At 36.7% G+C, this 16,521-nt stretch overlaps 11 protein-coding genes across 11 annotated transcripts; 6 read left to right on the top strand and 5 right to left on the bottom strand.

Annotated features, from left to right (window-relative positions):
• Positions 1-98: 98 nt before the first annotated feature.
• C9374_007776 (uncharacterized protein) lies at positions 99-3,499 on the bottom strand (the record flags this gene model as incomplete). The annotated part of the gene is made up of 6 exons (XM_044697778.1): positions 99-532; positions 583-1,076; positions 1,127-1,153; positions 1,207-1,254; positions 1,303-1,446; positions 1,497-3,499. The coding sequence occupies 6 exons, from the start codon at positions 3,497-3,499 to the stop codon at positions 99-101; spliced, it is 3,150 nt and encodes a 1,049-aa protein (XP_044546400.1).
• A 195-nt stretch (positions 3,500-3,694) lies between these two features.
• On the top strand, positions 3,695-4,632 carry C9374_007775 (uncharacterized protein; the record flags this gene model as incomplete). Its single annotated transcript, XM_044697777.1, has 2 exons — positions 3,695-3,825; positions 4,065-4,632. The coding sequence occupies 2 exons, from the start codon at positions 3,695-3,697 to the stop codon at positions 4,630-4,632; spliced, it is 699 nt and encodes a 232-aa protein (XP_044546399.1).
• Positions 4,633-5,366: 734 nt separating this feature from the next.
• C9374_007774 (uncharacterized protein) lies at positions 5,367-7,394 on the top strand (the record flags this gene model as incomplete). Its single annotated transcript, XM_044697776.1, has 5 exons — positions 5,367-5,513; positions 6,183-6,499; positions 6,665-6,731; positions 6,773-6,789; positions 6,917-7,394. The coding sequence occupies 5 exons, from the start codon at positions 5,367-5,369 to the stop codon at positions 7,392-7,394; spliced, it is 1,026 nt and encodes a 341-aa protein (XP_044546398.1).
• A 385-nt stretch (positions 7,395-7,779) lies between these two features.
• C9374_007773 (uncharacterized protein) lies at positions 7,780-8,865 on the top strand (the record flags this gene model as incomplete). Its single annotated transcript, XM_044697775.1, has 3 exons — positions 7,780-8,073; positions 8,148-8,631; positions 8,714-8,865. 3 exons carry the CDS (start codon positions 7,780-7,782, stop codon positions 8,863-8,865), a joined length of 930 nt encoding a protein of 309 aa, XP_044546397.1.
• Positions 8,866-8,933: 68 nt separating this feature from the next.
• On the top strand, positions 8,934-10,391 carry C9374_007772 (uncharacterized protein; the record flags this gene model as incomplete). Its single annotated transcript, XM_044697774.1, has 1 exon — positions 8,934-10,391. One exon carries the CDS (start codon positions 8,934-8,936, stop codon positions 10,389-10,391), a length of 1,458 nt encoding a protein of 485 aa, XP_044546396.1.
• A 109-nt stretch (positions 10,392-10,500) lies between these two features.
• C9374_007771 (uncharacterized protein) lies at positions 10,501-11,295 on the top strand (the record flags this gene model as incomplete). Its single annotated transcript, XM_044697773.1, has 1 exon — positions 10,501-11,295. One exon carries the CDS (start codon positions 10,501-10,503, stop codon positions 11,293-11,295), a length of 795 nt encoding a protein of 264 aa, XP_044546395.1.
• Positions 11,296-11,323: 28 nt separating this feature from the next.
• Positions 11,324-12,646, bottom strand: C9374_007770 (uncharacterized protein; the record flags this gene model as incomplete). The annotated part of the gene is made up of 1 exon (XM_044697772.1): positions 11,324-12,646. The coding sequence occupies one exon, from the start codon at positions 12,644-12,646 to the stop codon at positions 11,324-11,326; it is 1,323 nt and encodes a 440-aa protein (XP_044546394.1).
• A 185-nt stretch (positions 12,647-12,831) lies between these two features.
• Positions 12,832-13,887, bottom strand: C9374_007769 (uncharacterized protein; the record flags this gene model as incomplete). The annotated part of the gene is made up of 4 exons (XM_044697770.1): positions 12,832-13,521; positions 13,572-13,641; positions 13,699-13,793; positions 13,867-13,887. 4 exons carry the CDS (start codon positions 13,885-13,887, stop codon positions 12,832-12,834), a joined length of 876 nt encoding a protein of 291 aa, XP_044546393.1.
• A 398-nt stretch (positions 13,888-14,285) lies between these two features.
• Positions 14,286-14,768, top strand: C9374_007768 (uncharacterized protein; the record flags this gene model as incomplete). The annotated part of the gene is made up of 1 exon (XM_044697769.1): positions 14,286-14,768. The coding sequence occupies one exon, from the start codon at positions 14,286-14,288 to the stop codon at positions 14,766-14,768; it is 483 nt and encodes a 160-aa protein (XP_044546392.1).
• A 194-nt stretch (positions 14,769-14,962) lies between these two features.
• Positions 14,963-15,502, bottom strand: C9374_007767 (uncharacterized protein; the record flags this gene model as incomplete). The annotated part of the gene is made up of 1 exon (XM_044697768.1): positions 14,963-15,502. One exon carries the CDS (start codon positions 15,500-15,502, stop codon positions 14,963-14,965), a length of 540 nt encoding a protein of 179 aa, XP_044546391.1.
• Positions 15,503-15,636: 134 nt separating this feature from the next.
• On the bottom strand, positions 15,637-16,404 carry C9374_007766 (uncharacterized protein; the record flags this gene model as incomplete). Its single annotated transcript, XM_044697767.1, has 1 exon — positions 15,637-16,404. One exon carries the CDS (start codon positions 16,402-16,404, stop codon positions 15,637-15,639), a length of 768 nt encoding a protein of 255 aa, XP_044546390.1.
• Between the last annotated feature and the right edge of the window lie 117 nt (positions 16,405-16,521).

Genomic DNA, 16,521 nt, shown 5'->3' with positions numbered 1-16,521 from the left:
CTTCAATCAAACGACTCATCAAGAAGCAAAAGTAGCGGCTGGCTTGAGAAATATACAATTAATTCAATAAAACTACATGGAGGCTATTCGTGAGATTATTACAAGTCCTCTGAGTCACTACTATCTTCGACGGTTTCCCAATCGTTGTCATCTTCACTGTTCAAGAGGTCATTATGACTTTCGAACAAGATCTTGGGAAGTCTCTTCACATGTTTAACAGTACTTTTGATTTTTTCTCTTTTCACTGCTGCAACATAAGCACCACGCTTGTCACAAATACATCTTGTTTGAAAATCAATGATAACGTCAGGAGAGACTGAAAACAGTCTGTGTTCATCACTTCCAGATTTTAAATACTGTCGATATTGCTTTTCCAGTGCCTTGCTAGTTTTAGCATCAAAATCCGTGTCATATCCATATCTTTTTCTCCATTGATATTTGTATTTTCGTTTCTGATCTCCTTTAGGATCCAAATAGGCGTCTTTGAAGAAGTTCCGTGTCTCAGGATGAAAGCTACCAACGAATTGGCGACCTATTAGCGGAAGGTTCTTTGTTATTTCGAACTCTATCATTCATACTTACCTGGCTCCACAGTGATCCACTTGATCTTGCGAGGGAGTGTACTTCTTTGTTTTGAAGCATGCAAAATTTTGTTAATATCATTCAGAGAATAATCAAAGAAAGGTTTTTTGTGGAGGACATGCTTCACCCACCTCAATCTTCTTGAAATTTGTTTGTACAAATTGTAAGCATTTCGCCATCTGCAGGAAGAATAATTCAGTTCAGCATAATCATGAAGCTTTGATGGCTGCAACAATTGCTCTGTTTTTTCGAGGGTGCTTCTACCACCAACGGCCCACAACGCATGATTTTTTTGATGACAATTGATATAACCATGAAGTATCAGTAAAATTCGAGCAAGACCAGTAACTTTTTTAAGGTTAGCCACTTCATCATCTCCACTTGACTGATGGTAATAGTAATAGACATCTCTCAAATAGCTAGCATCCTTAAGAATTGGATGTCTCACTTTGTTAGGATCGTATCCTGCAACACCAATCCTGAACCCTCTGTGACTAGAAACCAATGTTAGATTGAAATATTATCATCACATGTAGTTACTTACGCATATTTAACAAGTCTCATTTCATAGCTATTCGTTTGTTAAGAAGGATTGAATCCTGACTGTAAAAATAGAACACTTACGTGGTAGATTGGCGATCGGGGTCCACAATGTTAGTTCTTGTTGCCAAGCTTTAGAAATATGATAAATCGATAATAACCATAGTAATGATTACGTACCTGACTACTGCACGAGGTAAACAATATACTTGATTTCCATCAAAGCCCACACAACAACATGGTATATCAAATCCACACAATATTTCAGTTGGGCTTTTGTACAACCTAAGAATGATTTGAATGGGTCGAATGGTGTAAGAAAATCTAAAAGTTATTGCATGTTCAGTTCGGAGAATCAAAATATCCTTAAATACAGATGGCTCAACTTGCCTATATAGTAGCCATCAAGAAATGGAGCTGCTTGCTCCAAATTTTTCTTAAAAAGTTGGTATAAATAAACGATCTTAGCTTCAGCCTGATGCTCCGTAAGTCCATACAAGAATAAATCCACGTCACTGTTTTGCCACATTTTTGAGTTTGAATAATACTGAAATAATCGTTGATCTGCAGAAAGATTTTGATTTCTTTGTGAAATTTTCTTCGGTTTAGGCAAGCTCTTGCGATATTCTTCGTCAGAGGAAGAAGTGAAATAGTCGCTATCACTTGAATGTACTTCCGGTTCTGAATCGTCGTCGTCTTCCCAATAACTCTTGTCAACAGTTGATGAGCTCTTCTTCTCATCGTTACATGCTTGGATTTCTTTAGAAATGTCCTCTTTTTCGTGTGGGGCCTGAAGTAGACATGCCAATATTCCTCCACCTGCAGCAAATACATTACTCCAGTCCATATTTTTGAACAGCCCACAAGTAAACGCGTTGAATTGTGTGAAGAACGCCTGTCTTGTCTCACAAACTTTGGGTACATGAGGCTTTACTAATCCAGACTTTGGATTCAATAATTTCTCAGCCTCAGAGGTATTTTCGAAATCAAACAACAATGGAACTTTTTCGGGAGGTGTACTATGCTGGAACTCTTCTCTAACTCGATGCTTTGCATCAAATACATTAACAAGGTGTAAATATGGGTCGTCCAAAATTGGGTTATTTCGGTCAACTGCGAATAAATTTCGCAAGAAATCTTCTTCCTTCTTGATTTTCATGTTGCTTTCCCCAATATCTTCGATAGGGTATCTTAATGGGTCCAATAAATCAATCAGACCTTGTAATTTAAACTCTTTAGCTTCCTTATAAATGACTTTTCGTTTTGAATATTCTTTTGGAAGAGAAATTTCGTGTCCATTTTGAAGGTATTCCAGTAGATAAGAAAAGGCTGTAGGATCTCTGTCAACAAATATCTCTTGATTGTTTGTTTGATTGACAAGAGAGTAAAAAACACTATCAGGGTGCATTAATATCTTTTCCTTTCCAATAGAGAGTCTTGTGCCTCTAGCATTAAAAGTAATTGTGGTTGTCTTAACATTGAGTTCTTGCTCTCTGATTCTTTCTTTCTGAGTTAGTAAATTGAGTTCAGATTTCAGTAATTGCTTTTCAAACACCTCTCTGTGCTTAGATGTTATATTTGTGAAAGTCGTTAGCCACTTATAGTCTGCATTTTGTTGGTCGTTGGCCATGGTTAAATTCCAAGTTTTTTCGGGTTGAGTTTCTGCTTCTTTCAATCTCTTTTCAATTTTTAATCTTTGCAACTTTCTTTCATTACTCTCAGAGATCGACTGTTCAATGTCTCTGATCATTGTTGCTATTCTTGCACTCAATTTCGAAGTTCCAAAATAATCAGATTCTACTAAGAGTTTTCTCAGGTGTTCCATAGTCTCTTCGTTTTTCTCTTCCCAAAGCCCAATGTAAGTAGTTGATCCTGTCCTGATATGCTCTAAAATAATAGGGAAATATTCAGGATTTCTATCCGCAAATACAATGCAACCATTTTCGTCCTTGTCAATATTAAAATCAGAATTAAGCATCACCTTCAACATGTTTTCATTTTGGTTAATGGTTCGTAATGAGGTAACAAAAATTTGTCCACCCACATTCAACTTCACTTGGACATCTTCAGATTGGTTTTGAATAATTTCCTGTACAAGCAAATTTTGAGTGCTTTCCGTCTGACTGTCGTTGAATTTTTCAATCAACTCCAACTCTTTCCTTCTCGTTTCCAGCATTTCTTTTTCTCGCTTCATTTCCATTAATTTTGGTAATCCACTTTCCTCGACGTTTCTCCGATCCGACATTTGTTGATCAAAACATGTAGGTGCTTCATACGATGATGTTTGTTGATGATCTCTTGAGGAGGAGCCAACACTAGCCTTTAACAATGGTTTGGCCACTCCACGACTTCTAGAGAGCAAAGGCTTCTTTCCCATTTTTTTTGTTTTTTGTAAAATGATCTTGATTCTTTACGAAATTATTGGTGACAAAATTAGTATCCGAGAATGGAAAAACATTGTTCACCCTTATTTAATGTCTAACGTTCATAAATCCAAGAACGAACAGTTGTAGAGGCTCCATCGTCACACCACAACAATTGCGTCATGGAAAGTGAGTTCCAATTCAAAAAAATGTCTTCCTATCAACCCCCTTCGTTTGATGAACCTCTTCCTGGTGAAAGCACAGCTCCTCTGAGATCCGGAGATGGAAGTGGTATTGATAATAATTCAGTGATGAATACTTTGATCAATAGTTACAATCAGTATGTTGAATAGCAAAGATTGATGTTGTTGAAATATATTTGATGGAAAATTGTATTGATCGGTTGTATGATGTTGTTTATTATTATTTACGATTAAATGTAATCGGATACAAACCTTTGTAAAAATCATCGGATCATGCTCACAACACATCTACTATGAAATATGAATGGATATTACTCGTTGCATGGACACAAAATCGAAATTTTAATTTTTGTTCGCAATTATTCAAATTTTGCAGAGGCTGCCCTTGTGGACATCCTGTAATTTGTTTCTTCCATCTCTTCTTTAAAATTGCAGCACTACTTTGCTATTTGTTTTTGACCATTTTCACTGATAATTTTGTTTTAGTTTTTGTTTTAGTTGTTCTGCTATTATCATTTGATTTTTGGACGGTTAAAAACATTACAGGAAGATATTTGGTAGCTTTGCGATGGTGGAATGATATCAAACAAGATGGAACTAGTGTATGGAGATTTGAGAACAAAACTGACAGCAAGCAAATTCATAGATTAGATAAGATGATTTTCTGGGGCTCCATGTACACACATCCTATCATTTGGATTTTACTCTCCCTAGTATGCTTTATTAGATTTAATTTCCAATGGATGGTTGTCGTAATTTTTGCTCTCGTGTTGACATGCATTCAACTCTACGGATTTGTGAAATGTTCCAGAATTGACACTGGAAGCGAATTGAAAAACTTTATCATCGAACGAGGTCTCCTGCAAAGCGTTCTTGCCAGGTTATTCAGCACAGATAGCATTTTCAACAGAGGAGCAGCTCAACAAAATCAAGCCAATGTATAAAATTATTACCTGTCCTTCATCACGATAACATAAAATTGTCTGCTTGAAGGTTGGATTTGAGAGTCCCACACTCTCCCAAGCTGAGCTACCCCAAGCGAAAATGAAATCAGACAACTTCCAACAAGATGTATTTCGACTCAACGGCCATTGAGACCAAACATTTCAACTCTGCACCAGATCGAGAGGTTGTGCGAGTAAAAATGGAAGTCTGGTCGTGAATCTACGAGCACTGAAAACATTTGGTACTGGAGAACCAAACTTGAAACAGAGCTCTCAAAAGTGAACTGCTCGTGTACAATTCAAGTGTTTGCATGTTCAAACGTTGACGCTGTCATCTCATTCCCTTTCCTGTGCTCCTAAAGTGTTGTTGACAGAAACCCCTTTCGATTTTCGACAATGAATGAGAGTGAGCAAAAGACCCACTCAGAAACATCACCCAAATTCATGAAAACACAAGTTGTTTCTTTTTTGAGCTCAGACCATTGTAACTTGTACGTCAAGTGTCAAAATCCATTTGCAAAAAAAATACGCTAACGTAACGGTCATCAAAAAAGAGCCAACAACAATTTCATCATCATCAACGACACCACCACCGCATAATTTTTTTGTGTTCACAAAGCATCCGCGTTCGTTCGCCTATTTTTACTAGTACAACAATATATTCTTTTTGTAAATTTCTTTTACATCATCCAATTCACATCGACATTGTCATCGACAACAACAACAATAACAAAATGGGACAAGCTTGTCTAGGAGGAGATTCTGGTAAACAAATGGACCAGAGAGTTACTGATTTACTCGAGAGCGACCGATTAAAGGATTCTGAAATTAAATTGTTGTTGTTGGGAGCTGGTGAGTCAGGAAAATCAACTCTTTTCAAGGTATGTACAATTACAATTGATGATGAAATGACTCATAGTTGATGTTTTTGTGGCATTTGACAATTACTGTTAATGGTTGATGGATGTTTTGAATCCAAAAATACAATAACAACAACATGATAATAACAACAACAACAACTGCTACCACTAATGGGCATGATGATGATTGCGTTTGTTGTTCACTGTTCATTATTCATCATCATTATCGATACCCATTGAAATATCGGCAACTGCGATGATGATGACATTTGACATCATGACCATAACAAAATCTCACACAATCGACCATGTTCAATGGAAACACCTGTACCACTCATCATGATGTTGCTATTCATTGTGTGTTTCTTTCTCTCTGGTGTGTGTGTGAATGAAAAATACTCCAAAAATGATCCATATACTGAACACGTGCAAATATATATCTCTCTCGCGCTCACTCACAATGAACAAATCTCTGTATTGGAATCACTATCAATGATACGCGCTATCCATTGCTTTTTGCATTATCAATGATCCCATTCACGTCTGTCTGTTCATCATTTTTCCAAAACTTTTGATTATCACAATGCCATTGGTGGCTCTATCAACAACAACAACAACAATATAACACCTGAACAACGACGACGACGACAACAATAACGAATAATGACCACACACTTCTCATGACAACAGCAAATCAGAATCATACACGACGGAGGTTACAACGACCATGAATTGCTCGGTTTCGTTGATACCATTCACTCGAACGTTCTCCAATCGATGCAAGCTCTGATTCAGGCCTCTCATGATCTCAACATTCCAATTGAGAATCCTGAGAATAGACAAAAGGCTGCCAAAATTCTTGAATTACAAAACGATTCACTCTTGAATATTAACAAGGTGTACAATGAGGCCTTTGCTAATGATTTGAAGGATTTGTGGGAAGATGCTGGAATTCAAGGAGTTTACAAACGTAGAAATGAATTTCAATTGTTGGATTCTACTGAATAGTAAGTGTTTCTGTGGATACATGATTTTGTAAACGACCGTTATTATTTTCTAATATCACAAATCATGATAATATGATGACAATGATGACAATGAATGAATATGATGATTATGTGAACACAATCCTTTGTGACTCACTTCAACACAATGACACACAATCACCATAGCTTTTATACACACTTGAAGAGAATTTCTCAGAAAGATTACATTCCAACCAACAAGATGTTCTCCACTGTAGAATAAAAACTACAGGTGTGGTACAACTGAGGTTCGAGATTGATGGACTCAAAATGTAAGTTTTTGTGAAACACAATGTTTGGTTGTGAAATTGATCCAACAACACATTGACATTTCGTTGATGCACATGATCTGACATTTCATGATGAATCAATGTGATTCCAATATACTCTCGCAAATAGGCTTCTTATCGACGTCGGAGGACAACGTAACGAAAGAAAGAAATGGATTCACTGTTTCGACGATGTCACAGCCATTATTTTCGTTGCCAGTTTGAGTGAATTTGATCAAAAGTGTTATGAAGACGATAGCACTAATCGTTTGGATGAATCCATCCTCTTGTTTGATGAAATTGTAAACTCTCACTTCTTTGAGAAGACTCCTGTCATCTTGTTCTTGAACAAGAGTGATTTGTTTGCAAAGAAGTTGCAAGATCGTGTATTCAAGGAAGTTTTCTCAGATTTTGAAGGAGATGACACTAATTTGAGACAATGTGCTGATTACATAAAAGAAAAATTCCTTCAACGTATAGAAGATAAGGATGAAAAGAAGATTGATGTCAGGATAACATGTGCAACTGATACAGAAGCAATTAAGACTGTATTCGACAATGTCAAGGAAGCTATTGTCAAGAACACTGTTATTGGTCGATCTGATTAATATTTCAAGAGTTTTCATTATGAAGAGGATCGATTCTTTTTAGAAGAACTTGTTCCGTATTATGATTTTGTGTGATGAGTTTTTAAATTTTTCACACACTTCCGTGACATCATTGATGCACACTTCCCGAAATTATTAACAAACATATTACCATCAATCCCACACACATCCTTCTTTCTATGAGTTTTTACTTGTGAATACGTGACTAGTATATGCTTGTATAGCACAATTATATAAATTTTCTCTACTTCATAATGATTCATGATTTTTCTCTACTTCATAATGATTCATGATTGTTAAAGATCAATGAGAGAATTTTAGGTGTGAATGGAGAGGGCATTGAATGGAGGACTTTCTCTCACCGTTCCCTGTCACTTGTCAAAAAATGCCTAAACCGAAACAACCAAACAATAACGACGACGATTCGCTTTCATCATCGTCGACTTGCAATAATACTGTTGCGATTCAACAACTTCGTTTCAGTGTTGCCATTGATGTTAACGATGGACAAGAATCGGGATGTAACAATCATGAACATCATTTACAACATTCAATATTTACAACCGATAATTTATCATATCAAGATTCAACATTATCTCAATGTAGCAAAATGATAATTTTGAAGGAATTGATCAGGACTGAAAATCTTTATTTAAATTATTTTGAAATATTGAAAGAGGTAGGTGTTAAATTTGGCAAGTGACACCGATGAATTATTACATGTAAATCATCACGACAACTAATTTCAAATAGAAAATCATTCAATCCCTCTCAAGATGCAACATTCTCACTCCAGAGGAAGTCGAGAAAACATTTTGCCTTTCTCAATTAAATATTCTCTTCAAAGTGAATACTGAACTATTGAACCAATTCAAACAAGTTGAAAGTTTATTGATGACAAATCAGCAATCTTCTCCAACTCTCATGCCTACCAATGGATCCTCTCCGAGAGCAAGAAATTCACTGGGACAAACATTTTTACGTCTCACTCCATTCCTTAAAAATTATGTGCAATATTCACACATGTTGGAACCATGTTTGATTCAATTCCGAAATAGAAAATTGAAAGATAAGAGCTTTAAGGCCATTGTGAAGAAGTTACAACGTTTTTGTACCAAGCTATTGTTCGATGCATTGAGAGAGGATGACTCGTGTGAAAAATGCAATGAATTTGAAATCATTCAAACCATGAAAATGCCACTCAGAAGAATTTTGTATTATAGAGATGTATTAACACGTAAGTTTTTGATTCATTATGAGTAATTATTTAATTTCATTTTTCAATATTTGAAACTTGTAAACACATCTCTCTATTTTAGAATTATTGAAATTGACACCAATAACCAATGACGAATATTCTCCTCTCTCTGAAAGCCTTAAATTAATTGAAATTGTTTCTCAATCGTTTGAGCAACAAATTACAGAACTCGATCATAAGGATAAATTTTACGAAATTAACAAAAAGGTTTGAAACAATCTGAGAATGGTGAAATCATCTCCATTGCAAAACCCAATCGTCGTTTTATATATGAAAATGAAATGTACATGACTGCCACGAGAAATCTCGCTCTTTCGCATCACTCAGAACGAAGAAGAAAATCCTCAAAGCTTTCACGAACGGGTCTTGATATTGATGCCATCCATAGAAGTGAAACAAACACACGATTTTTTGAAGATGTCTCCAATCATTGTGTTGGATTTTTATTTAATGACATGATCATGATTTGCAGTACACATTTTTCAACTCCTCAAACTCCAAGAACTGGATTGAGAGAAACTGCATCTAAAAAGAAACGTATTCAAGAAACAGATGCATTACTAGGAAAGAAATCCATGAGATACAAGTCTCACATTTCATTAGAATTTGATCCAGATAGTCCATTGATTTGGATTCGAAATATTATTTCAGATCATGATTTTTCACACATGTTTCAATTAGTGACCAAAGATGTGATTTATACTTTCAAAATGAAAAGCGAAGACATAAAAACTCGTTGGATGAATGCCATTCAATCGACTATTGAATCATTTAAAAAGAAGAATGGACAAGATGTATTTATAGAAAATGGAAGAAAATCTTTCCAGCAAATAGTATCAAGAGGTTATTTAGACATTCCAGAAGCTTGGATTTTTCCTTCCATTTTAAGAATTCAATCGTTGGCAAGAACATATTTGGCATGTCTCAAAACTCAAAGAATTAAGAAAAAATCTCGAAAGAATCCAAAAACCAAGTTAGACTCTGTTATTCAAAAGGTCTCGCAATTAGACAATATTTTACTTCAAAATCAATCATTTGTTGAGAGTTATCCAAAAAAGCAAGCATCTGCTGTCACTATTCTTCAAAATTACGAAGAAGATGTTAATGAAAATTACATTGAAGATCAGCAAGAAGATTCTGAAGAAGAAGAAACTCCATTATCTACCAATGTCACAACATCCATCTCAACAATTTCTCAACCAACTCGAAGAAGTACAATCACTCCAAGAGGAACTCCTTCAACTCCGGTTGTGTTAAATTCATCCTCTCCGAGAGAATTTGAAAATCGTGACAACAATCAAGATAAGAAAGTTCAACATTCTACGAATTCTGTAGCTATTGAACCACAACAACAACAACAAGTAGAAACAAAAACTAATCATTTAGAATCTCATTCACAGAAACCTGTAGAAATGACAGCTGACAATGTTTCTGCTATTCCTTCATCCAACAATCCTTCAAATCTTCTAAATTCAGAAATGTATGCAAAAGAAATTGTTTATGAAGATGAATTTGGAAAGGAATATGTTGTTCGAATTGGAGATGAAATTATTTATGAAGATGACTTTGGAAATCAAGTTTCTGAAATTGTGACTTTGGAAAAATTCTTGGAAATGCTCGAAAATGCAAAACAAGAAGAACTCATGAAAGCATCAACGAGCATGCAGCATCAAGTGGCGGAGAAGCAACAAGTATCAATACGATTACTTTTGAAAACTCTAAATCATCATCGACAATGAATTGTGAACTTGGAACTGTCAATGACATTCACAATTCCACAATGAACATGGAACTTAATTCAGTCAGTAGAAATGAACAGAATGAAGAAAATGTTTCAAGTGAAATTCGATGAGCGCATCTGACGATCCGAAAAGTTTCGATTTGAAACATTCAAAAGATGTTGTTACGACTAATATTCATGACATTAAGGTTGAAAAATCAAATCTTGAAACATCTTCAGAAATAGCTACAACGAACAATACTAACAATAATTCAAACTTGAATTCTCGAACCATTGTCACCATTTCACAAGAAGAAGAATTGTTGACATTGAATCATGCATCAGCATCAACCACAGAAAATTCTTTGCAGCCACAACAACTTCATCAAGATGATGACAATAATTTTAATTCCATGAACAGTGGCAACATCGAGAATCATAGATTATCCACGGAATCCAATACGACTACCTCATCGACTCATAGCAAAGCGTCAAATTCTGGATCTGACATTTCAAAGCGACCAATTGCTCCTTGGCAAGAGGAGCTGCTAAGCAAGTATAAGAATGATGGAAAATTCAAGTTTGTCACACAGACAGCAGAACAAAAACTAAGCACCATCACCACCACACAACAACAAGCTTCATCTCCAGAACAGCATGCAACATCGTCCATGTCCACGTTGGGATCATCATCATTGACACCAACAACTGAACGAATCGCCAAGATTTCTCCAGGAGTTCATCATAAGGAATCTGTTCGTGTCAGTGCCGATTTCCACAACTTTTTAAACAAATTCAAGACGATTGAACAAAAAACAAAGGAAGAGCCGCAAGTATTGACAAGTCCTAGAGGTCATCACTTCTCATCGTCGACGAGTAGAGATACAAAATCAGAACACCACTCTGATCAACAACAACAATAAACATTTCACAATAATATTTACATGTAGTTTATTTCCTTAATGATCGTATTCTACTCGATATTGCAGAGAATAAATAAGGAACATTGTTTTGTTTGATGGCTCGATCAATAATGTCAGAGAAGTCAATTCTTTGACTTGATATTGGTTGAGCACATTGTACAGAGAGGAGAATGGACTCCTTATTGACCTTATTAAATGTTAAAGAAACATCGAGTTTGGTTTCATCGCCTTGTGCCAAAAATGGTATCCTTAATTCGACATCGACGACTTGTTTCGAGTGAAACTCTCTGCAATCAATAATATCAATACAATTAGACCATTTCAAGAATTTGAAATCATTCACAGCTAATAGAATTGGGTTATCCACTGAAGAAGACGATTTTACAACGTCAACATCAAGCAAAGGTTGTTCTTGCTCTTCATCAACCATGGACCCATCATCTTCCTCTCCAACCACATCTGAAAATGAGAGTCTTTTTCGTGTATCTCCCAAATATTCTTCCAATGTTTTTGGTGGTTGAGTTGATTGCAATAACTCTTGTTCGTCATCTTCCATAACAGTTGGAGTATGAGAAGATGATTGTGACGATGAGGAAGTTGTGGCTTCTCCAACGAGTGGACCTGCTGGCAATGTGTCCTTCAAATCTTGACTCGATGTTTCAACATCTTGAGAAGATTGTTCTGGAGAAGTTGAGGTTGGAATTTCAGCTTCTTGATTGGTTGGATGATTTTCCATAATACTAATAGGAACATCTTCATTCTCTTGAGAAGATTCATTCTCAAATGCTTCAAACATCTTTTCATAGTGTTGTTTTAGAAATTTCACTTGTTCAAATTTGGCATAAAGAAGTCTTGTCTTTTCATCCAATTCATCTTCCAACTGTCGATTTTCAAGTTTTTTGCTCTTGTACGCAGTTTTTTCTCTCTCTACAGCATTTTCATCCACATTAAAAGATCTGAATCGATCCAGTACATGGCCATTCTCATCCAAATGTTCCAAACGAGAGAGTGAAAGCTTTTTGGAGCTCAATTCACGATATAAAAAGATAAGCTTCTTGAATTGCTTTTCCATCCAATGTCCTTCTAAATCTTCATCCACAATATTGGAACGGGCAATATCGGTTTGACGATGGAATGAGAGTTTTGGATTGTTTTCGAGATCACTTCCGAGAACGACCTCTCCTGTATTGTTTTGAAAGGAATCATTCATGGAGGCTGTTGTGTTGTTGATGGCAAGCATCATGGAGGATTCTCCGAATGAGAGTTGCATGGTGGAGGAGTCTCGCATGGGTGGAGGAGGCGAGAAGAGAACACTTTCGTTCGTGTGATAGTGGCTGTTGCTGCTGCTCATGGTGATTCAATGATGAATAAACGGTTTTTTTAATGGTTGTTAAGAAATTCAAAAATGTGAACGTTAAAAAAGGCGGTAAAAAATAAATTGCTAAACTCGAGTCGACAACGGATTGCCTGAATAATTAAACACGCAAGCTTTCCTCTTCATCAGTAGCTCTCATTTCTCTCTCCGTCATCAAATGATCAATCCATGTCAAAGGTATCTTCTTCGTCTGTTGATGATGAAGTATCTGTGAGGATGGTATCCTTTCGTAACACCTGCTCTCCTTCACTTAATTTCTTCGATGTTTGTGCTGGAGGTTGTTGTGCTTTCTTCTTTTTCTTCTTTGTCTTGCCATGAAAGGTCGTACCTGTTCCTGATGTATGTACAGCAGTTGCCGTCGATGATGATGGAATTTCTGCTGGGGATATATTGTTCAAACTCATTGGAGTATTCAACACACTGGCACCAAGAGCACCTCCATTCGATGACAAGGACGACTTGTTGTTGTTGACACTTCTCTGAGTGGATGGTGTGATGACAGATGCAAGTGGTACATTTACTCTTCGTTTTGGTCCAACATCCTCATCGCCACTACTCACATCAATACTGTTGGAATAGGCCAAAATACTCGACGCAATTCCAATCTCCCTGACATTGTCATTGATGAGCACGGATCCATCCCGAAGGAATTTTCGTTGTGGCTGAAAATCGACCTTTCTGGCAGCATCCGACATGTTCTTTCCGCTTGCTTGTTTGAGTTGATCGTCCATAAGGTCCTCATCCTTTGGACGAACAATGATTGGGTTTATTCTCTCCAAACGATTACATAACTCTCGACCCGATTCAACGTGGATATTGAAAAGTTCGATCTGTAACTTGACATCTCGGAGCTGAAATACATGATGTACCAAACCATCATCAACTTTCTGTTTCTACTTACTATATTCTCTTTTTGCTTTTTGATTCTATTGAGCTTTTGCAGCGAAGCCTCCCAATATCGATTTCCGTATCTAGAATTATGTTATTATTTCATTCTCACGAGGGACATTGAATAGCCTCAAACTCACCTCTTAATAAACGTATGTATCAGGTCAATATCAAGATTAATTTGTTCCAGTTCAGCTGACATGACCGTAAAGTACGTGTCTAGCGTGTTGACTACCTAGATGATGAATGAGCACAACGATCATCTCTCCTTTGCTGCTCTCGGGATCAAGACGAACACGAAAACTTACGGTGAGCAAACTTTCAGTCATCTTTTTTGATTTACATTTGAGTTTTCCCTCCAAATTCAAAATCTACATGTTGTTTTGGTCCAGTGTCAGGCAGGGTAAGAGTTGTTTCCTTCTCAAAGTATGTACTTCTTTCGGGTCAAATTCAGTCGAGACAAAAACAACTCAGTTGTTGCCAACAAAACAACACAAATTTTTTGGTGTACCAATTTCGATCCACTTTGTCCGCTTTGCACTGAAAGCAAAGGTCCTTTCACCACACTCGACCTCAAAGCCTTGAAAAAAATTTCGATCCACTTTTATTTTGTAAACCAAAAAAATTCGTTACACCAGCAAGCGTATTAATACAAAGCAAAGGGCTGATGACTTTTTGCAACATCAAAACAAATACGTGAACATCGTAACAACAACATCAACAACAAATGGCTCCAGCAACAAAGAAGACTGAAAAATCCGACAAGCAAAAGGAAACCAAGAAGCCAAAGGCAACAAAGACCACAAAGGCTGACAAGGCAGAAGGTGAAGCTGATGACGATAAGAAGAAGAAGAAATCCAGACATGAATCCTACAGCTCTTACATTTACAAGGTTTTGAGACAAGTCCACAGCGATATTGGTATCTCAACCAAGGCAATGTCCATCATGAACTCCTTCATTCAAGACATCTTTGAAAGAATTGCCAACGAAGCTGCTCAATTGTGTAGAGTCAACGGAACCAAGACCTTGTCATCAAGAGAGATCCAAACTGCAGTCAGATTGATTCTCCCTGGTGAATTGGCCAAACACGCCGTGTCTGAAGGTACCAAGGCTGTTACTAAGTACCAACAATCCTCAGGTAAGCCATTGACCAAGAAGAGAGAGAAGAAGGAAAAGAAAGAAAAGACTGCTGAGAAGAGCAAGGAATAAGCTTGTAACTCGAATTTCATCTCTTGTAAATTTTACCTCCAACACATTTGTGAAAGCACAACACAGCACCTAGGATTGTGCATCACATTTTGATTCAACACCCTAGATCTCACATGTATAAATTCAAATAAAACATTAAAAATACATAAATTATTAAATTTCATTGGCTTAATTGCTAACATTCAGAGCGCTTTTCATTGTTGTATCGTTGTCACTCCATACTTTTTAAAGTTCCGTAACAACACCGAGAGCTTGATGTAAACAGTTCCGCATGAAATGGTTGTGAGTTTCCTTCTGTCCTCGCCGTTATGTACAATCGACAAATCCTTGACTTGCATTCTTCCTCCAACAATGAAATCCGATATTCGATCTTTAAGGGAACCTACTGGTCTCCATGTTGGGCATTCCAACTCAAAGTATCCTCCTTGGGAAGGAACGTTCAAAACTCCATATGCAACAAAATCATTTCGTCCATAGCTATCTTGATACCACACTTGTATGACAATTTTGGGCCATCCTACTACTGTTGGGGTTGAGTAATGAATATCGATCGGGTGTGCAAATACATTCACTCGTTCTTCCGAGTGTCTTTTATTCACTTGTGTTTGTCCTTTTTCCAGACCACTGACGTGCGTCCAATGCGATCCCTTCTCCACATGAAACGAACAAAATAAATTATCTTCAAAGAAACCTGTAGCTCCAGCAATTTCTCCTATTAAATGCAATTCAGCCATTTTTTGTTTGATTGTTGTAAAGACAAAATTCGAATGGCGGGAATGATATTTCATACAAAGCTACAGAAAGGTTTTATTAATCAATGGAATTCAACATAGATTGTTTGTTCAAATACATGTCGTTACACTGTGATTTAAACCAATCTCTTAAACAGAATATTATTCTCCAAATGAACATGAATATACAAATTCTCCTCCATTTCGACTAACAATTTCTTGGTCAATTCGACTGTCTTACAATAGTTGGGTAACACCTTCCTCATGCTCGCGAGTTCTTTAATGGCATCACCAGCCTCATTGTGATCTTTCAACAGACCCTCAATAAAATCCTTCATAATTTTCGATTCAACACGGTGCTGCTTTCCGTCCAAGTATTGAACGAGAGTTGGAAAAATCTCTTTTTCCTCTTTCACTAAATGTATTAAGAGTTCTGTAGAAAGTTTCATAAACAATCGATACATATTTTCCAACAATTCAATGGATCTTCTCGTTTCCTCTGCATTGCCTTGTTGTTGTTGCTGTAACAATTTTCCTGTATGAACCGTATAAATTTTCAACAAGAGTTCAGAGAGCTTGGGAATGTTCTCTCTCAAATACTTGTGATGATGTTCAATAATGTGATTGACCAAATCTTGTGCAGACATGGTCAAGAAATTCTCCTCTTGCTTCTTTGAATGTTGTTGTTGCACTTGTTCTTCTTTCGAAAGGATTTTGACCAGGACTTGGTGTGCTCGTTCCGAATCATTTCCCACGGACTCCAATAAACTTCTCTGTCCTCCACAACAATAATCAATGCTCTCTTCATTGAGAAGAGTGGGAGCGGAGTTGGGGTAATGTGCCACCAAGTCGCCCAAGATGGAGTGAATGGTAGGAGTGAATGGAGATGGTTGTTGTTGTTGCATTTTGTTTGAAGTTGTTGTTGTTGTTTGTGTTGTGTGACTTATTTGAGAGAGTTTGATTGTGACATCAAAAAGAAAGTCCATTCGCCTAATGTTGCGTCGACAATGTCCCATAATTCC

This window comes from Naegleria lovaniensis, assembly GCF_003324165.1.
Source record: "Naegleria lovaniensis strain ATCC 30569 chromosome Unknown tig030, whole genome shotgun sequence".
NCBI classification, from domain to species: Eukaryota; Heterolobosea; class Eutetramitea; order Acrasida; family Naegleriidae; genus Naegleria; species Naegleria lovaniensis.
This window is presented reverse-complemented; position numbering and strand designations above follow the sequence as displayed.